Source organism: Pipistrellus kuhlii, unplaced genomic scaffold (genome assembly GCF_014108245.1).
Source record: "Pipistrellus kuhlii isolate mPipKuh1 unplaced genomic scaffold, mPipKuh1.p scaffold_m20_p_9, whole genome shotgun sequence".
In the NCBI taxonomy this organism is placed as follows: Eukaryota; Metazoa; Chordata; class Mammalia; order Chiroptera; family Vespertilionidae; genus Pipistrellus; species Pipistrellus kuhlii.
The window spans coordinates 19182530-19204911 of NW_023425595.1; the positions used below are offsets into that span (position 1 = coordinate 19182530).

General features: G+C 40.7%; 1 protein-coding gene across 2 annotated transcripts in view; it reads right to left on the minus strand.

Annotated features, from left to right (window-relative positions):
• The window catches only part of NELL1 (neural EGFL like 1), a 622937-nt gene that overhangs the window by 29332 nt on the left and 571223 nt on the right, over positions 1–22382 (minus strand). The window contains exon 16 of one of the 2 annotated variants that reach the window (XM_036427674.2): positions 13080–13220. The exons of the other annotated variant lie outside the window; for it this stretch is intronic. Within the exon in view, the coding sequence (XP_036283567.1) occupies positions 13080–13220 (141 nt within the window). The remainder of the gene's footprint in view (positions 1–13079; positions 13221–22382) is intronic. 2 annotated transcript variants of the gene reach the window in all.

Genomic DNA, 22382 nt, shown 5'->3' on the forward strand with positions numbered 1-22382 from the left:
TATATTCATTGTGGTGTTTAATCTCTTTAACAAAATGTCACCCTCAACTGAAAAGAATTATCCCTCCTACTTTTATTTTGTTACCATATATCTTTATGTTGCCTTGTGTGCTTAGCTGTGAACATACTTTTCTAATTTTCTTTTTCGTTCAAAAGTAATATTCTGGTTTATATATCTTTGTGTCCCCCACCACACTTTTTTTTTAAGAGAGAGAGTGGAAGGGAAGGGTAGAGACAGAGAGAAACATCAATGTGAGAGACACATCAGTAGGTTGCCTCCTGCACATGCCACCAACCAGGACTGGTGATCAAGCCTACAGCCAAGGTACATGCCCTTGACTGGAATCAAACCTAGAACCTTTCTGTCTACAGGGTGATGCTCTGTCCACTGAGTCAAACCAGCTAGGGGTCACCATTCCTTTCACAGTATATTTCATATACTAAGAAATGTGAAAACATGTATTGAATTTGAATTTGAATCTGGTTGAGCTGGGATTTAGGAAATTATTGTTTGTCTCATTTTTTATTCTTATAAGTATATGTCTAATAGAACATGATCTCACTTATCTAGGGGAAATGGTGAACAACATAGACTGATGAACAAGAACAGACCCAGAGATAAGGAGCCATGAGTCAGACTGTTGGACCTCAAAGGGAGGGTGGGGATAAAAGGGAGAGATCAACCAAAGGATTTACATGCACACATAGGAGCCTAACCAGTTGTCAAGGACAATAGGGAGTGGGGACATGAGTGAAGGGGATGGGGTATTAGAATGGGGGGTTGAGTTCAAATATGTGATACCTTAATCAATAAAGAAATTAATTAATTAATTAAAAAAGAAAGAACCCTGTCCTTTGGGTCTTCAGTGTTTTCTTTACATGAGTACTTCTCACCTTTGCAGGACTGAGCTAGAACATGAGTGATGATAGATAACAGATGAAGAGCCAAGTAGAGGTGAATGGCAGAATCCAGATTCAGGATAACAAAGAGCTTTCTAAGAATTAAATAGTCTTTTCATACATTCCATGTTTATGGAAACATCCCCAGTCTCTCTTAGCGAGTATTTGCCAGCAGGTGCCAAAGAGAGAAAGCCTGGCATGGAGCAGCATGGTTTCCTGGTCTGCACTGCAGTGTGTGCAGCAAAATCCTTAGTGACAAATATGCATGGAAGTCCAGCCAGGAGGAAATCAGAACTAGCTCTGGTTGTGTCTTTTTTAATACATTTTTATTGATTTCAGAGAGGAAGGGAGAGATGGACAGAGATAGAAACATCAATGATGAGAGAGAATCATTGATTGGATGCCTCCTGCATGCCCCCTACTGGGGATGGAGCCCACAACCTGAGCATGTGCCCTTGACCAGAATCAAACCCTTCAGTCCACTGGCCAATGCACTATCCACTAAGCCAAACCAGCTATTGCAGAACTAACTCTGTTTTGATAAATCATTATCTCAAATAAGTTGTCAGATGAAAAATAATGTCTTCTCTTTCCCACATGGAAAGAAGATTTTAGGCACACAAATGTCACAAAGGAATTTCATTTATTACCAGGAACACCCTGCAACCTATGCAGAAAGCAACAGTGGAAAAACACTGTCAGAGGTGCAATTCTAAAATCATTTCTCAATGGAAATAACATTCTATCCCCAAGAATTCAAAGACCTTCCATGGCTTTTATTTATTGTTTCTTCTCACCACTTCATTTTGGCCTCAGACTTCCAGGAAGTGAAAAACCTCTTCCAGAAACTATCCCCAGGTAAGGAGAGTTAGGGCATTGATCAAGAAAAATAATTGGGACTACCACAGCCAAGAAGGGCAGTCTCTACAGAGCAGAACGAGTAGCTACAAATAAATCTTAATGGGAATCTCATTATCTCAAACTTTTTTTAGCAGAAAAATGACCCAGTTTGAGTTGCTACAAGGTTATGTATCTAGGGATTGGAAGAAACATATTGGAACCCATACTGTACTTATATGGGTCCCCACTAATTGGTTTAAGTAAGTCACATCAAAATTTCTCAGCTGTGTGGCAAAGGAAAATTCAGACTGCACTGTTCTTCAAGTTTATGCATCTATAACCTGGGGGATCATAACAAATAGCACATACTAGTTTATTCTTGATGATGATCACAGTCAATAGGTGGCTAATTCTAATGGCCTCCTTTTTTTTTTTTTTTTTTTTTAGAAAGGCATTTCAACCAAAAGAAATCAGAGAATAAATTTGCACAGGTATACAGAAAATCACATCAATACAAGCAGAGGGTAGGGCATTTTGTCAGAAACACTACTATATCCATAGAGCTATATTTTATATTAAAAATAGCCATATATATATATATATATATATATATATATATATATATATATATATCAAAGTGTTTTCATAAAAAAATAAATGTTTCAACAACATTGAGAGATACTAATATTATGAAATAGGACTCACAACTTTCAACTCATCTTAGAATATAGGAATCTTTATAACCTGGACTCTATTTCCATATTCAGGGTTCTTTTTTGTCACTTCCCACCCACTAACACACCATGTATATCAGGAACTTCATCTGCACTGAAGTCTTGCCATCCTGGGACACATTCTGATTTTCTTCTTGACTTTGTTCAATCCGAGTGCTATTCCTGCCTGAAATGCTTACCTTAATGCCTGCTTTGCCTTCTTATCTAATAGCCTCAGTGAAAATATTTTTCTGTGAAAAAATCTCAGATACATTGCCAATCCAAAAGGCCTCAACCCCAAGAGGAATTAGTCACTTTTTTCTTAAAGTCTTTTAGTTTTATTTATTTTTGTACCTAGATGCTCTCCAGCTCCACCTGCCCTAATCCCTACCTATCTCCTCTTGCCCCATTCTAGACTGAAAGGACATTTGTCTCTGTGTGTCTTAGGCTCCCACGACGAACACAAACCAGACCCTCTCAATAAATGCTCGCTGAACAAGTGAATGATGACTTTATGCTCACAGTGTTTTGTTTGGTGTGAGTACAGCAGGTTAAAATCCCCTCCTCATAAACCCACAGGTAAATATTTCAGAGCAACATGAGTAACCTCAACTAAAACAAACAAATCAATATTCATTTCAAAGAGGTTGTATATGCTGATCTTTGAGTTGCTGCAGAAACAGATTTCAAGCCAGAAATCTCTCTTATGAAATACTTGCTTTCACTGTGCTTCAAGGAGACAGGAGGCTGACAACTACATGGAATTCAAAACCAAGAAGCACTCAGAAACAAGAGAGCAGGTAACTCTCTCCTGAGACTGAATTGAAGATCCCTTGGTTGAAAACACGAAGAAATTAGGACAGAGTCCTGCCTGGAAACACAGTCTGGATCCTGATATTTCAACAGTGGTTTCTATATCATTGGGCTCAGTGTCGTTCTGAGATCCCAGTGACAATTGTTTCTGCTTCCTATCAAAGATGCATATATACACATATACAAGGCATTCATGGACACTTCTGAAGGCTTTTAAAGAACCCAAGGAAGTGGTTTTCAAAGCTGAGTCCACATTAGAATCAGCTGAAAAGGGCTTGGGGGGGAAAAAAACAAAAACACAAAAAACAGCCAATCAACCAACCAACCAACAAACATCTCCAAGCCTGACCCTCAGATCTGCTGATGGAGGAGGTCTGGGTTAGTGCAGAGAATTTCTATCAACTTCCCAGGGGATGCAGATGCTGAGGGTCTGAGAATCACACTTTGAGAATGACTGCCCCACGCTCCACAGAACACTGGGTTCATAGGCACTAATGTTCAGGCAACTATTTATTTTATTTTATTTTTTAGGAATACCCTACTCATTCTGTTGTTACTCAGCTGTAACTGCCAACTATTCAGGGGAAAAAATTAGAAAATAAAGTCATTTAAAACCTATAAAGAAGAATTTGCAGGATATATGCTTCAAGACACTGTGCAGAAAAAACATAATCATTGTGCTTCTATTGCTGCTTGATTTTTCCAAAAAATGTCAAATTCATAGTATAAAGGAGGCCTTAAAGCAAACCATAACCACAACACAAAGCAACTTTTAGGGGAAAATGTCAGCCTTTTCCTGCGTATCAGCCACATTATTCCTCTAGTGTGCAGTCCACCCCTCCAAAAAAGCCTTCCTACAGCCCGTCTCTACTTGCTTCCTTTTCCCAGAACTCCCACCGGGCCTGTTCCCACAGAACAAAACTGTCGTGAGTGCCTCTGGAGATCAGTTTCAGTACCCTTTACATCCCTAGAGTCTGAATAAGCAACTGGCTTCCAATTACTGCGTCTGAGTTGCCATGGCCTGAAACATAACATTGCCAAGTCTCCACTTACCACAATGAAAAGGAGAGCAGTTGTCAAAATATTATTAAATCATTAGAGGGTAGGTTGGCAAATGAAAAGGTAACAAAATATCTATTCAAAGGAGAGCCACGTTAGTCAAAAACATAGGGACTAACACTATTTAGCTTAGAGAGAAAGCAGCTATTCATACCAAAAAAGCCTTTAGAAAAATCACTCAATACAGTATGGTAGAGTTGAGTGGATTAGATTTTTGAATGATTACAGCAAAAAAATGAAAGTAATAGACAAAAAATCCCAGGTTAATGAGTTCCTTACACCAAAATGAAATGGCAGTGTAAAAATCGCTGGCAATAAAAGGACAAGTAGTGTGCTTAATAACTTTTTGTTGCAGAAAAGCATGCACAAAATGTCTTTTGAGCAGCTCATAATTCCATAATACTGAACAAAGAAGGTTCCTAGAAATCCCTAGGTTAGGCTCTATTCATTCATAAATTTTCATTTAGTATATACTATAGAGTGACAATTCCAATAGGTGTCCGCCAGGAAAAAAGAGTTTTAAAGCCAAATACATTTGGGACACTGACAATGCATCACAAAGGCTCTGAAACTGCAGTTAAAAACTAGCTAAATTTCATTAATTTAGAATATCCTACATATATTTCCTCATAGAACCCATTCTTGAAAACACCCCAGCATTAGTATCCTAAAGTCCAGAGTTTAATAAATGCTCTGTTGGAGTCACTGCCCCAGCTGGGCTTTTACCACTGATGCCAACTATAGGGCAACAAAAGGCTTCAATTAGTCAAAATCACCTGGTTGTTGCTCTCTCTCTGCCAAGCAGAAGCCAGACTCCACTCAAAAATATGTGTCCTGCAATGCAGAGCTGTGCTTCCGAGTTCCCTGCAGCTGGGGACAGAAGGCAGTGACCACTCAGACCTCAGCTGCTGAGTGCAGGTGAGCTAGCTTCCTCACCTGCCTGCCAGGCACGCGTCTTTCTGACTCCCCATGATGGTGCCTGAACATCATCCCGTAGCAACATCAGACACTTCCATCATCTTGAGGCTACTTTTCCCAGGGAACATGCTGATGCACTCAGTTGACCTCTTACATGACCATCAATCAGGTAATTTGTTCAGTTATGAGTTGGCCCCATGGATAAGGTGACCAGATGTCCCGTTTTTTGGTGGGACAGTCCCAATTTTTCAAAATTTGTTCAGCATCCCACGGCATTAAAAAAACAACAACAACTGGGACTTTTTAAAAATGCTGTGGGACGTGGGACAAATTGTTAAAAATTGGGACTGTCCCGCCAAAAGTGGGACATCTGGTCACCTTACCATGGGGCAAAACTTGAATTCCTCTGCACACACACACACACACACAAAAACAAAACAAAACAAAAAAAACTAAATTAAGAGATCAAGCACTTTGTACTAAGGTGTATATATGGGAACACAATGAAGTAGAAAATTAGGCAATTAGCTGAATAATCATCACTATTTACACCTTAATTAATCCTTTCATAAGTTATCTCCAGTTAATAAACAACTGGCTGAGGCAATTGTGGAAATAGAAAGATACACAGCTCTTTCACACATGGCCATGCCACCGGATGTTTCTCCTCATTGGATACCCATCTCACAAGAAGACTTTGGCTCTTGTATTATCACTGGTACAGCAAGACCTGAGCAGGTAATAAAGAAATATTCTTGTTGCTTTACGGTAGATTTCAAAAATCTTAAACATGTATACAGTCCTTAGGAAGGATGTTGAATGTCATTTCCTGGAAGAAGAAATCTACATGATCACACCCAATGTACTAAATATCTCCCTGCCTCTTTTTCTTTGCCCAATAAACTGATATTATCACAGTTCCCACCTGGTGGCCTTGTTTTGAGGAAAAAATAAATTAGAGAGTGCACAACTCTTAGAAGAGTGCCTAACATAAAGCAATCATTCTTAGCTATTATTAACATTTATTTTTATAACTATTATATACCTAAGTCTTCCCATCCTTCAGGTCTAATCATACCCCTGCAGTCTGGAAAGACTACTCTTTAATCACCTACATATTTTATAAGGTTGACAGTTTCACAGTTAATTATAATCATATCAGAGTACTAATGGTCAGTATGTGCATGTTGATTTTTGTCTTCAACTTGGTGTTTTACATTCCCTGAGGGAGGAATTCTCTGCATCCTCCAAACCATCTAGATTAGTGCTAAGATCACAGCTGATTTATTTTTATGGATAATCCTATCTATTAAAAGAGTAATATGCAATTGACCGTCACTCCAACACACAAGATGGCCAACTTGTGGACACAAGTTGGCTGCTGCAAGATAGCCTGCAGGGGAGGACAGTTGTAGGCAATCAGGCCAGCAGGGGAGGGCAGTTAGGGGCAACAAGACCAGCAGAGGAGTAGTTAGGCATCGATCAGGATGGCAGAGGAGTGGTAAGAGGGTGATCAGGCTGGCAGGCAAAAGCGCTCAGGGGCAATGAGACAGGTAGTCAGGCAGGTGAGCAATTGGGAGACAGCATTCCTGGATTGTGAGAGGAATGTCCCAGATTGGAGGGGGTGCAGGCTGGGCTGAGGGACATATCCTCCCCCATGCACAAATTCCGTGCACTGGGCCTCTAGTATACATATAACCCCATGATTATTATGAAGAGTTTGTTTTAATAGAGTTCTAATTCTCCTCCTCTTCGTTATCACCCATTTTAGTGTACTTGGAATAGACCTGAGGTTTCCTCGCTCCCCATACACGGAACACTGCTTCAAAAGCCAAATCTGTTCCTTCTGCTCCAGGGTTGACCATGACTGCCATTCAAAAGCTGTTTGAACAACAGGAAAATTGTCTTTGGGAATTTACTACATGGGCTGGGCGTGGCTTACAGAATAGACTCTATAGTTAGTTTAATGTCCTGTTAGAATAAGTCCCCAAAATGTCTGGTTTTAGTTCCAAAGTTCAAGTGGAGAACAGCACATAGGTCAGGCTGTTTCAGCTGGACAGGCTGAGGGTGAATAAGAACCATGGTTTGTGACTGAATATACTGCAATGAACTCTATTCTGGTATCATTTTGTGAAGTGCTTATCACCAAACTGGAGGGCATACATTGACCCTCCATTAGAAATCCCAGAATATATCCAGTTCATCATACATTCTGAACATCTCCAGGTGCATGTATGTGTGCCTGGACTTGAAGGGGAGCAGAAAGCTCCCAGAGGGACTCATGGAACAACATCTGCAACATGTGTTCATGATCACTGTCCCTTTTCTATCACCAGATGTGCAAGAAGGTACTGACATCAGTGGATAGCCAGATGATGTTATTGCCAAGGCTAAGGTGAGGTCAGATTAACTGTCAAGAACCTACCACCTTGACATCCTGCCCCATCCCCAAAGCCCTGCCCTTGAGTTCAGTGGATAAAGTAATTCCCCAATGCTCTCAGACCAGACTGGATCGAGTACATCGCCATCTGGGTCACACTCATTTTGTCTCATTCTATCCTTGCCTTATCTCATTGACTTCCAGCTGCTCTATGTAGAGTACATAACTGTAGTGGTGGGTTCATCACTGATCTTACTTCCATTAGCATATTAAAAGCAAAAGCTTTGAGTTTAAACACACCCAGATTATGGCATGTGTGTGTCATTTATGGGCTTTGGATTCTGGAACAAGTTATCTTAATCCATGGGCCTTTTCTTCATCTTAAAAATGGAAATAGTAAGGGGGTTTCCCTCATTATGGTAGTTGTGAGATCTCAAGTTGACAAGCATGCAATTCCCTGGCAGAGTGTCAGGCTCCTTCCACAGGGGCTCAGTTGGTGAGGATGGCTGACATCATGGGGCACTTAGAATGCAACTGCTCTTTCCATGCTAGCTTATTTAATCCTCACAATTCTGCTGGAGCAATTATGAGGATGGCACTTTTGTAAATTGCTTAGAGCAGTGCCTGGCACAAAGTTAGCTTTCATTAGTATTACTCTTTCTGTCTTCATTTGACTGATGAGAGAGTTGAGGTGAAGGGAGTTAAATGTTGACTATTAGTACCTACTACTTGCCAGGACATTTGCATAAAGAATACTTATAGCAGGAAACATTTACCAGCACCTATTACTTTAATCATTGTATGGTAAGGACATGAAGACTTAGAGAAGTTAAGTATCTTGCCAAATGCTTCTCAGTTAGAATATGGCGGAGTTGGGATTTGAACCTATGTAGACTTACCACCTGCCTCTCCACTATATTGCACTGTTACCTCTAAGGTTTCATTGCCCTCAGCCCACTTCCTCAGTGAGGTTAGCCCAGGGAGCATTTCCAGGTTCCAGCTATTTTCATCTCTGCTCCTATAAGAACCACACTCTGGTTCCAAATGCTGCCTTCTTCACAGAACTGGATGGTGGGAAGCCAGTTCCCAGAATCCAGGAACTGGCTTCCCACCATCCAGTTCTGTGAAGAAGGCAGCATTGTGAGTCCAAGAGGGGCTGTGTCCCATAAGAATTGCTACTGACCAATAAAATGGGGGTTACTGGTATTTGAAAATCTTCTTTGATGTCCAAATATGTATGACCAACATAATTTAATTCAATACGAGGTTATAAAGGATAGCAAAAGACCTAAACTACACTCTGGGCTACAGAGAACTAATGGAAAAGACGAGCGTGATATGTAAGTTTCATAAAAGGGGTAAAAACATATAACTGTGGGGACATATAAGAGGGAGGCATTTTTATTTTTTCATTATTAGAGAAAATCTATGACAGTGATTCTCTACGTTAACTGAATACTCTTTCTAATCACTTGGAGACTTAACAAAAATAAGGACCTTCATCTAAATTCTACAATAGATCAACTGAACTAAAATCCCAGATGTGATGTCCCACTGCAGGTATTTTTTAAAAGCTATTCAGGGGAACCCATTGTAAAGCATGTTTGAGCATCACTAATTTAGGGGAAGGCACTCATCAGGAATTTGACAAGTGGAAATGGGGATAAAAATAGAAGAGTGATCAGGGAAAAGCAGACAAGAAAAGGAGTAGAGAAAAGAGAGTACAGGATTTGGAAAGAGTACAGGGCATATTTGAGTAGGCTTGATGATCCACACAGAGAATGAGGGGGCACAGAAGAGAACAAAAGATACATGTACACAAGCAAGATCATGGAGATAGATTGACATCCGATGGAGTTGGAATCTATTTTTAAAATATGTAAACATTCTGCTCTTTATACATGCCACTGTTAAATATATATCAGTTTTCATTTCCAAATTACCCAGATAATTATCTATAATAATAAAGGCATGATATGCAAATTGACCAAACGGTCAAACAGTGGGACCACCTTCTGGATGAAGCTGGGACTGCTATGAGGGCCCAGGCAGCTGTTGGGGCAGCTGCAAAAGCTTACCATTGCATGAATTTTGAGCATCGGGCCTCTAGTGCCAAGATAAAAATGCAATTGCTCACCACTTCTGTTAAAATAAGAATCATTGATCCCCACCACTGTGTCCAAACAGAGTGCTCAAAGATTGTTCTGGTTGCTATTTTTTTTTTTAAATGTAAGCAATAGTAGCTGATATTATTAAGGGCTTATTCTGAGGAGATAACTTTCAGTGCCACTAAGATAGGCTCTTATGATTCATAATATTTCTGATCATAAATTCCTTAGGAATGAGATCTTGCCTCTTTCACACCCATATTCCCAAAGACTGTGCTGATACAATGGTTATTCTCAATAAATATTTTTTTCTGAATGATAATACTCACATGATTTTGTGATATTTGACATCTTGTGTATGTATCACACTCTATAAAGCGAGTTATGTTAAACTAAATAGAAAATAAACCTGACCTTGATGTGGTTTTATCTATTCCTTAATCATTCATTCCTCAAATGCCTACTACTACATAACTACAGTAGTCTACATGCCTACAGTGGTCTAGCGGTTGGAGGTGCAGTGGTGAAGGACATACATGCCTACAGTGGTCTGTAGTTTCACAAAAGAGGTACAAACATATAACTGTGGGGTCATGTAATAAAATTTTTTATTTCAGAAAATCTACAACAGTGATTCTCTACATTAACTAAATACTCTGTATACTAACACATGCCTACAGTGGTCTAGTGGTTGGAGGTGCAGTGGTGCAAGACAGACAGGTCTCTGGCTGCAGGGAATTTGCATGTTTATGGCAGAAGACAATCACACACAGGCATATGCACAATAAACTTCAGCACAGAAAATGGTATAGAATATGTGGAGGATAGTGAGCAATACAATGGAAGTGACCAGGGAAGGACTACTTTAGACAATTTTTTTCAAGGGACCATCTCCTTGAAAAGGTGGAACTGTAGCTAGGACTTAAATTTAAAGAAGAACAAGACAGAAGTCGAGTGTTCCAGACACAGAGATCAGCAAAGGTCTTGAAACTGGGTGAGTTCATTGTCATGTTTGAAGTGTGAAAAGATTAAAACAGCTAACATACATAGGGTATGAGTCTAAGAGTTAGCCCTGCAAGCCACAGAAAGAAGTTGGGAATTTATCTTACATTCAGTGGGAAGGCAATAGAAGGCGGAAACAAAACAGAGACATGATCTGATTTATAAACTTCTTTCAGTGAGAAATAATTCTGAACTAACAGTGTTCCCTGAACTACCAAAGGAACAATAAATGATGCTCATATTTCTGTTCTTATTAAGACTCTTTACAAAGATATTTCTAAAAGTGTAGAAATGAAGGGAAATTCAGATGAACAATTACCCCCAAGTTAGAAATGCCATTAATAAAAACAACTCTGTTCCCCTGGCAAAGAATCCCGTTTATGAGGTTTTCCTGGAAAACCAGCGATCAGTTTATGGATGAGCAAAATGCCTCCCAGGGATGCAGCAGCTTATGTTCCCACTGCCCACCCTTCACCCCCGACACATGCCACTCAGCAGAGCAGAGAGGAACCAGCAGGTAAGGGGACATGACATCTATCATCATATCAGGGACATTTATGAGAGTGACAGGGAATGCACTGATGTAATTGATAGTTATATAAGAACAACAGGTATAAGCAGGGATTGCCCTTGGGAATTGGTTTGCTGAGTCACTCGTGACCTGGGCTTGAGTCTCCATTTGTGTGACAATAGCGATGCACCAGGGGCCAAGGTGTCATCCTTTCTGTGACTGTGTTTCCTTACCAGCACATGAAGTGGTTGCATTTTTTGTGTTTATTGAATACAAACTACCAAAGGGTGTCATTGGAGAGACAAAAAATAAATAAAAGCCTATTTCATGCTCACAGTCTAGTCTGAGAGCACAAACATTGTGTGGTGGTATAATAAATCAAGTTGTAGAAAAGCACACCAGCTTTAGTTAGCAGAGGGGAGAAGTGACGACTCCTCTGAAGATATCTAAGAATGCTCCTGGGGGTGTGGTAGTACAAGAGCTGCTTGAGCTTGATCTAGTCCTAGTCACAGAACACCTGTTTATACTGAGCTGCATATTCCGAGCTGTATGTAAGGCAGGAATATGAAGACCCAGGATAAATGCAAACTGCTCCCTGAGGTTGCATTAACCATGAAGAATCATGGGTAGAGCATGGGGCAGAATATGCAGGGACATTTAAGATCCTAATGTAACAAATATTTGTTGAACATTTAACAGATATGAATACAATTAATTCTCACAACACTCCTATGAGGTACAGACTAGATAAGACCTTGACCAAGGAAACCTACTTAGAAGAGGCAGAGCTGGAACATGACTGCGGGGAATCTGGCTCAAGGGTCCATGCTTTTAACGATGACACTGCAGACTTCTCAACAGCAACTCTAAGTTGTGCTAGATAATTCATGCTGTTGCCTACTGGTCCCTCATTCATCTTCACTTTAAGGCAATCTCAAAGGAGAAGTTAAAAAACACACACAAGTAGATCCTTTACAAAAAGAGATATGCAATGAGCAGAGACAAGGAATTCTAACTCAGCCACCTGGGCTTTGGGAACCTCTGGTCAGAATGCCTGCTTGCTAGGTCTGTCCAAATCAGCCTTCAGAATCAGCTTAGTCCACATGACATAGAAGAACTGAATCATCCAAGGCTCTCATATCAACAATTACTTTTTTTTAATCAGCTGTTTGGATTTCAGGAAAGTGGTGAGGTCCTGAAGGTGAAGAACTCCATTATTAACTTCCTCCATTCAGCATTTAATAGAACCGCAAGCAGGACTGTGATTAAAGGGGGCCTTGCAAGCATGATGGTGGTTAAGAGCAACAATAATAAGGTTAATGCCACTATATGTTCATGCATGGATTCAAGTGTATCATCTTTAAATCACGGTATCCCATTTAATCTTAACCATGCATGAGTATTATTATCCAAATTTTTGCACATTTACAGATGAAAGCAAAGAGAGGCACCATGACCTTTACAGTACAAAAGCTCCAATTCAAACAAAACTTTCAAAGTCCAGCTACAATTCCTTCTCTTTCCCAGTTGTATCTCCAACAGCTAAACATTCCAGCAAGCTTCCATGATGTCCTTTGGAAAGAACTAAATACCTTAGCATACAAACTCAGGCTCTGCCCTTTTGACTGCCCCTGTTTCTGTATAAAAATTAAAAACCCCCACACTGTTTAATTCCTAGCCTAATCCATGAATTATCGAGGGAGGGAGCTTGAAGACAGATGGGTTTAACCAGCGAGGGGTCGTATTTTAACACCAGGAGCTGAAGAGGGTACCAGAGCTGGCTACCCCTCCTGCAAAGGCCCTAATGGATGGAGGGCAAGGCTGAAAGCTGCTTACCAACACAGGACTCCCCGGCCAGTGAATAGGTCCCATCGTCATGGAAACCGCTTCTGCACTCACAGTGGTACCACCCTGGCAGGTTAACGCAGCGGGAATGGTGGTGGCACTCAATGAGTCCCTCTGTACATTCATCAATATCTGCCTCAGAGAAAAACACAAGCCCACCAGGACATTAATTTCTTTTGGCACTAACCCTTCAGCAAACACCTAAACATGCTCATGCCAACAAAGCAATTACAACTGCTCAATAACCTAAAATGCAAGTTGCAGGAAGAACCAAATCCCATTTTCTCCAGAATTCAAATTGAAAACTTCATGTTCAGATGCTTTCCTATTTATGGACCAAGGAAGGGGAGCCAATGGCCATGGAGACAGTCCCAACTGCAAGTGCCATGTAGGCTTCGGAGACACCAAAAACTAAACTGAGGATGTCTGGCCCAGCTCTGTGACTGCGTGCATCTGCCGCTTCTCTGATTAAGTAACTCCAAAGTAGTAATTCCAGATCTTACTTGGGATTCTTTACCATATTCATGAACAAATAAGTTGAATCTACTCCGGACTCACTATAGTACGGTCTTAGAGGCTTATCACATTTACGTGCCTGGCACAGCTTAGAAAGGAGAATAATATAAATGCCCTGTTTCCCAACTACATTTGGCTGGGGGAAGCTTACTTTGGGGGTGAGCGGGGGGGATTCCTTAATATCTTGGAAACTAGTGTTCTGGGGAGCAGGGAAACTACTGTTCTCATTATTTTAAACCTTCTGATTCACTAGGGGACTTGATTTATGACCATCAATCAAAGATGCTCATTCTCAGTCATTCCCGACAAAGGAGAGTCCTCTGGGCGGTGTCTGCTCAGTGCTAAGGACCATAATTTTTAGCCCAGCAAACACGGGGAGCATGCATAGACTCTCCAGCCCAAAGGCTGCCTCTGGGCTGGAGGGCCTGACCTTTGCAGGAAGAGGAGCTGTCAATAATGAAGCCAAGTGTCAGCTCATTCCCGCCAAGTAATTATTTCTTGGAATACAGCCACTGCTGGCTGGGAATCATCCCCTCGCTGTCCTGGAAATGACTGAACGTTGGCAGCCTTATATGAATAGAAATCTAATTAATATTGGGATATAGCACATCGTGATTAAAACCCTCTTTGCGGTCTTTTTCACCAGTTCCCTGCTGTAGGTGTCAGCTCGGGGCAATCAGCCACCAGTGGTCCTATTACCTAGACAAGTTCTGAACTGTGCAAGGAGCTGCACATGCGGTTTGAAACTTGTCATTCTCATCATGCCATTTCAGCCAAGAAAAGAGATAAAAGGTGTAGTAGTTATTTCAGGCAGCTCTGGCTTTAGCTTTAGTGTTTCCCCACCAACTGCCCTCTTCTTCCTTCATGGCTTTTATGAAGGGTCCATGTAGTCTTTTGACACACAGTGTCTCTTAGGTTTCTAAAATCAGTCTGCCCACAGGGCTTCTACGGCCACTTCTGCAGCTGCAGCCAAGGTGTGTGGACATGTATTGTATTGAATAAATCTCCACAGAATGAACTTGCAACTTCTACTTTGCCATTTCTGAAATTGTACAGGTGTGCAGCTCTTTAGGACACACCTTGGGTGACTAATATCTTCAAAAATTGAAACAGAGAAGTGACTGGAGGAGATGTTTCACCAAGAGGCAGGGCTGACCCTAGACTGTGGAGGCAGTTCAGTATTTTTTAATATGGGTTACCCAGGGACACACATAACCAGAAGACCGATTTTAAAGGTAACATCTCTACATTTAGCTCAAAATACTCTCTGCGGTGCAGCAGCAACAAATTCTCCCTCATGCATTTATTTCCAAGGCTCCTAAGAAGGCAGTCTGGATCACCACAGACATTCTCACTTCTAGACCACCAAAAGTATTTAGGCAACAACCATCTGGCCATGGTGAGTGTGGTGGGGAACCAGGAGATGCCAAAGCAAAGCTTCTGAAGTAAATAAAACAAGGCTGTGTCCTAGCTCCCTCATTCGCATTTGCTGCCCTTTCAGGTATTTTTATTCCCAAAATGGGATGATAAGAGACAGCAGGAGAAGTTCTCTGGGCAGAGATCTCTCAGGGAGTGAAGAATATCACAGGTACACATCTCTGACTTCTGCCCAGACAAGCAGTACTGCATATCACTGAACAGGAGAAAAGGCGTGGAGCTGTGTCTTATCTGTGAGCTACATGGCCAGGGACCCGCTGGGAATAGCCGGAGCTCATCGCACACTGGCACCTAGAAACAAGGCTGGACATTGCTGATGTGGGTGCAAGGTTTATACTTGAAGCCAAACGTTTCATTCCCCGTGCAACCAGACTCCTTGAGAGGCGCTCATGTTTTCATCGTGTTCCTATAACCGCTTGCTTCTTCTGCAGTCACAGCAGGGTTAAAAGCAACCACCACAGACTCCAACCCAGAACATGCTAGAAGGCTTTTTGGCAACACTGTGGGGGCTTTAGATATTATAAATGGGCTGTGGCTGCCTTTGTCCTCAGAGATCTGCTTCTCCTAGCCAGCACTTGCCACAGGCAAACAAACAAGACAGATGCTCTGGGAACGAGGTCTCCAGTGAGTTCACTATGGAATCCAACTCTGTCTCTCAAAAATTTCTGATAAATGATAGTGAGCCTGGCTCATCACACAGGTTGTCAGCCATCTCAAGGGAAAGGGACAAACAAAAATAACCATGTTTCCGTCCTATGGATTGTGTATAAATTTCAGCATAATCAAGTATGGACCTGAAAATATGGCAAAGGAAACAAGAGATGCTGGGGGGTTGAGAGAGGAACCTGTAGTCTTCATTTCTGGGCCCTAAGTGCCAAGTGTCAGCAACATAAAAACTCACATTACAGCCCAGGTCAAAGGGCTAACAAATAGTGACTCCGGGTTCAGAGTGACCCAGGATCTGTATTTGTCAATAGCCTCTCAAGAAAGAAAGTTGATCCCATCAAGAAAAGAAGCTTTACGCAAAGATAACTTATTCAAGTCATATTGGTTGAGTTGGAACTATGTGCCGAGGGTGGTTTTTGTGCCGTGTTGGCTGGAAAGGTGACAGGCACATGATTCCTGAAAACCAGGCGCACCCAATCAAGGGAAGGGGATATTCACACTCATCCTTCAAATCCCAGCCAATATCACCTTCTCCAACTCCTCCAGGTACACAGTCCCCCACCTCTATATACACACACATCCATGTCAGCACACGTCTTACTCTATATCACACCTATTTTCCTTTTGTGTCCATCTTACAAATGTAAATTTCTCAAAAACCCAAGAGACAACATCTTAGGTTGACATTTCTTGTGATAGGATCAATAATACAAACGTGCCCCCAAAATGTTTATGGGAATGAATGAATGAATGAATGAATGAATGACAAAATAAATGACAATGAACTAAATGAAAGGAACAATGAAAAAGAGCTATCCTAGAGACTCTAAGGACCACAGATTTCCCGGTGTTTGCAAATAACAAAGATGTAATGTCAATTCACAAAACTAAATATAATGGGGTTAGTTTAATCTTTATATGTTATTTACCGTTAAACGCCATGTGGTTTTATTTAATACTTGCTTCTATGTCTAATCTTTAGAGATGTTTAAGGAGGCACAATAGGCAACAAAAAAGATGCATATTTATAATTGCCTTCAAGGAAGGATCCTGCCTATACCTGGAGTTTTCTTTTATCAATTGGGAAAAACAGATGACTATTAAAGGTTTTTTTCTTAGGATGTGCCCTAAGCAACACACTTAATCCGATTTGGAATGTACAGTGAATTTGTTCCCCGAATCCATTTGCAAACAAATCTTCTGATTCTTGAAAAATGCTAGTGTCTTAAACTGGATGAACATTTTCCTTTATCTGATATCCTGCCCTCTCAGATTTGCTTCTTGAAGATTTATAAAAGCGGCAAGATTTTTCTTAAAGCTTATTTCCAAGGAGATATTTTTGTATTTCATATTAATTGGTTCATAGTGAAGTACAGGCTTAAGTAGCTTTTGAAATACATATTTTATCAGGATTGATGAGGAGGTGGCATCATAAGAAAAACTTTTGATACTTTTATTCATTCAACAAAAGCTTATTGAGCACACATATATAAAGTACTGTATTACACCCTGTGTTACTGAGATGAAAAGATAAGGTTCCTGTGCTCCATACACTCAGAATCTATCAATCAAACTGAAATGTAAAAATAAATAAATAAATAAATAACCGTGGTTAAGAACATGGGTTTTGGAGACAAACATGACTTCAATTTCCCACTCACCACCACAGTAATACATTTTTTATATTTTTCCAAATCTTTATTTTCTCATCTGTAGATTGAAGAGAATAAAGATGAACTCCACAGACTGATGAACAAATAAGACTTTTAAGCAAAATCTGTTATATTTCTTTTTTTGTATAGAATATTCACTTTGGAATCTTTATTGCTGCCAACAATCAGAAGATGGGCAAAATAACTCATATTAACTTGTAACCAGGAAACTGGTAGGGATTGCAAGATGACTTCTGGATCTTTAAAAAAAAATCACTTATATTTTAAGATAATTATAACATTATAAAACATTCAGGAATAAAGTCAATGAATCTATAATATATGCCCCCATTAAAATGTGAATTCTCTCCTCCCAAAAGGTGAACAAGTACACTGAATACAAACCTAATTATTATCTAATATTTGCAGAATGCCAGGATTGTACTCAACAAAGCATGTGTCAGAATGTTTCCAGGGAACTTAAAAGACAAATGAGAGAGAGAGAGAGAGAGACAGAGACAGAGACAGAGACAGAGACAGAAAGAGAGAAACTCTGTGGTAGAAAGAGGCTATCTTTCTCATTTTCTCTTCTTCTTGGGCTCCTAAGGCTGTGTCCTGAGCACTCCTCCTTTGCCGATGGGTGAGGCTATGTGAGTAAGACAGAAATAATGTAATTCCAGCATGGCTCACAACAACAACAACAAAAAACAAAACAAAACAAACAAAAAACACACACACACAAAAACCCTGTCTGAGCCTCCACCTGTTTCTACCTGTCCACTGGGGCTAAGGTGCGGGGAAACCGTGAAGCCACTTGTTAAAAATGGCAGAGTGTCTGCCTGGCTGGCTTCCTGCAAGACTGCAGCACAGACCAGGCCCTGTCATGGACTATTTATAGGAGCAAGAATACATTCCCATTTTACTGGGCCAGGACACAGTCTGGGGCGTCTTATTGCTACAGCCAGCATTTTCTGTTTGGATAGACTCCTTTTCATATTCAGGAGAAAGATTGTGCTCTGATCAGAACTCACGCAGACGCAAACAAGCAATCTCTGAAAACAAGCAAACAAGAAAAGAGGCTCTGCACCAAATCACTGACTATTGTACTTAAGTCAAGAGTCAGATAACAACATGCAAACAAGACCACACTTTGTAGTTAGCTATGCTTGAGTTTAAGTCCTGGCTCTGCTCCTTCCTGGCTGGGTGACTCTGAGCAAGTGATTTATCTATTTTCAGCTTCACTTTCTTCCACTCTTAAATGAGGATGCTATTACCTAGCTCATAGTGCTGTTTCAGGGACTGAATGAGATCAATGTAGAACCACTCTACAAAGCAAAACAAGAAATTTTTAAGTATGCAAAAATGAACATTCTCTAATTTCTGTGTCCATGTCAAGACAGTCCAAGTTTCAAGTTTTCAATTCCCTACATATAAAATGGAAGAACTGTGCTACAGCATACTCTAGTCCTCTCTAAGCTATACCCTAGGATGGGAGACATGGGCTCTGTGCTTATGCCTTCATCTGCTACAAACCAGCTAAATGGCTGCCATAAGGTTTAAGCTGCCTCTTTGAACCTTCATGAACCAAGCTGCAATAAAATTTTTTTTAAAAAAAATGCATGTTTTGTCTGTTTCACAAATGAAACTCTGATAAGATATGAAAAAGCTCTGGATGTCAATTTACTGCTACACAAAGTATATGGTGATATCATTATTACTGTGTCTTCTTTATAAGTCCTGATTAGCCACTAGTTTTGGTTCATTAAGCTGTACGATGCTTGTTATGAATAACAGTGGCAATGTCATTGGTTGTAGAACTGTCTGCCTTTTGTACATCTTTCTTTACTGCTTGGAATGAGAGAATCAGTCTCCTCTTGGTGTTGCCTTTCTCGTGTTATCTCTAAAGTCGTTCTTTTTTGTCTATTTTCTAAGCACAGCAGTCCCAAATCCTTCTGTAGAGGACCAATTTATGTGCACTGCAACTCTCCTCTCTAGTCTGTAGGTTCAATGATAAACATCTCTATATTGACCTCTAACATAAGTTCATATACAAACTTATATCACCTAAGAATTCACTAATCTCAGAGGCACACAGAAGATATGATTCTGCACATCAAAATGGAAGAGTCAAGGACAAAGGAGAAATACAGATCTAGGAGAATGGGAAGCAAGGAAGCATGGAGAGATGCCCAGAAATGAGTACCTGAATAAGTAAGTAGTTCTGAAGTTTCTTCGACTTTGGGCCATCAGTTGCAAATTACATTTTAACCTTGCTTCATACCCCTCACCCTCTAAAAAATAAACATATTGGTTCACACAATTAAAAAGTCTAGGGGCTCTACTCTCTGGGGTGTAGGTAATCAAGCAGTATCATCAGGACTTTGATGCCCTCTACTTGCTCTTCATCATAGTAGCTTCACTTTAAGCAATGCCTTTCCATAGAGTAGTCCCAGCTGTCGCAGGCTAATATCACTGGAAATCCAATGAAAAGAGAGATTCTTTTTTCTTTCTTTTTTTAAAATATATATTTTATTGATTTTTATACAGAGAGGAAGGAAGAGAGATAGAGAGTTAGAAACACGGATGAGAGAGAGTCATTGATCAGCTGCCTCTTGCACACCCCCCACTGGGGATATGCCCGCAACCAAGGTACATGCCCTTGACCGGAATCAAACCGGGGACCATTCAGTCCCCAAGCCGACGCTCTATTCATTGAGCCAAACCGGTCCCGGCAAGAGATTCTTTTTTCTTAATTAATTTTTATTTCAGATGGGAAAAGAGATGGAATGAGAGATAGAAACATCAATGATGAGATAATCATTGATTGGCTGCTCCTGCATGCCCCACCCTGGGGGGTCAAGCCTGCAACATGGGCATGTGCCCTGACTGGGAATCAAGCCATGACCTCTTGGTTTATAGGTTGATGCTCAACCATTAAACTACACAGGCCAGGCAAAAGAGAGATTATTAACAAAAGTATTGACAAAAATCTATAATTTGAGCCTCATTGTTTTCATTTTGGACCCTTGATGAGTCAGGAAGTAATCACCGTGGCCATGTCTGGATTCCTAGCCCAGCCCTGAAGCAAGAAATAAAATCATCTTGACTTAACTGATTTGAACTGATACCTGAGCAAGGGTTGTTCCCCAAGAAATATTGGAAAGCCATGCCTAGAATGGGTGGTATATTTGTGGGAGGTAAAAGCAACAGCCATTAGCCCCCTTTTATGTGACAGCAGATCATGAGATGGGTATGCTGGCTTACAAAACTATGCTACTTGGTACAGTCTGCAAATTTTTCTTAGGGCTGCTTCTCAGTCTAAATGGTACCTTCAGATTTCTATTCTCCTCTTAGCATCAGGTCAAAGTTCCTGATACATGCATCAGTTGTCAGAAAACCCAATATAGATATTAATGACACTCCAAGAAGGAAGTATAAAAATTTCCTCTTTGAAGATTCTAGGAGGATGACAGAATAAACTGCCTACTAGTAAGGGTCACATAAAGTGTTCTGGCAATTCTTTGGGACAAACATTTCATTTCATCATCATCATTATTGTTGCTGTTATCATCATCACCATTTGAGACCTTGTTTTATAATAGTTCTGGTGTTCATTACTCTCAATATGTTTTTAAATTCCTCTCTCAACCATACTTAAACAAAGGTTTTCCCAGCCCCCTGGTCCAGTCATTCATCTGTTGGATGTACACGCAGGACCCGCTTTTCTTCTAGACCCCTGAGAGCTGTATTTCTCAGATTCTTTGCCAATTGGCATTGAGCTAAGTGTGGCAGATTGGAGGCCTGGTGAAACTTAGGAGGCAGAGAAAGAAGTGGACATCTACCTTTGGTGGCACCTCTGCCAGTGGCTATGCCTCTGCAGCCCAGGCAGTGGAAGTGGCTCAATGCTAATCTCTAGGGGGCTCCTACTTCCCCCCACTGTTCATTCAACTCTTCTAGCACCTCTGTAAATAATGTATTCTAGTAAATCACCTCCACTGACTTACTGTGGATGCTTTTGTTTAACTGTTAGATAGTGACCCACACACCACCTTCCATTCTTTTCTGGAAGAAGAACCTTGACTTGTTTACGTAAAGAACAGTGATTCCTTAATCTCAACATAAAGAGTAGGCCTGTTTTCAGCCCCAGGGATTGACTCACTCCTGATCTAAATCAGTGGTTCTTAAAGCCCACTCATCCAGCTAGCAGCATTAATACCAGCAGGAAATAAAACAGACATGACAATTATCAGATCCTACCCACTCATACTGCACCCAAAATTCTGGAGGTAGACCCCAGCAATTTGCATTTTAACCAACTTGTCAGCATCATCCTGAGGACCATACTTTGGGAACCACTGGTCTACAATAATAAAGTTATCCCTGCCCTGCTTCCCAGTTATTAGTCCAGATCTGGGCATGTGACCAAGTTCTGGCTAATGAAAAACAAGGGGAAACCTCCAAGGGAAGAGAGTGGGAGTGGGGTTACTTTTCAAGATGAAATAATAGGATTCCTGACATACTCTTGCTATTTAGCAAACTGGATGGAAGGCTTGATGACTGGAGATGCAGCCAACTTGGTACCATGGGGGAAATCCAATGAAGTCACAGACACACAAACTGGCCTTCTGATAACAGCCCGCTACTGAGCCAACTCTGCCGCCAGAATTTTTATCATGAGATAATTTAGGATTTTATAAGTAACTCACAATCACTTGAGTTTCCTGTTACTTGCAACCTAAAGCAATTCTAACTAGTAGGTTATTCTTATTCCTGTATTAAAGATAAGGCACCAAGTCCCCAAGAGAGCAAATCATTTCCATCTAGTACACAGTATGGTAGATTGAAATTGTTTTTTGTTTTTTTTTCTGATTCCAAATCATCAGTAGGTTACTCTACCTTTCAATAGGTCACTCTGTCATTCTCAACAAATTTGATCTCTGTGACCTGATGAGTTCAGGGTACTAAGAGGCTAAGCTTTACTTTTCCCCTCCAATGCCATTCCATGGAACCTGAGAACATGAAT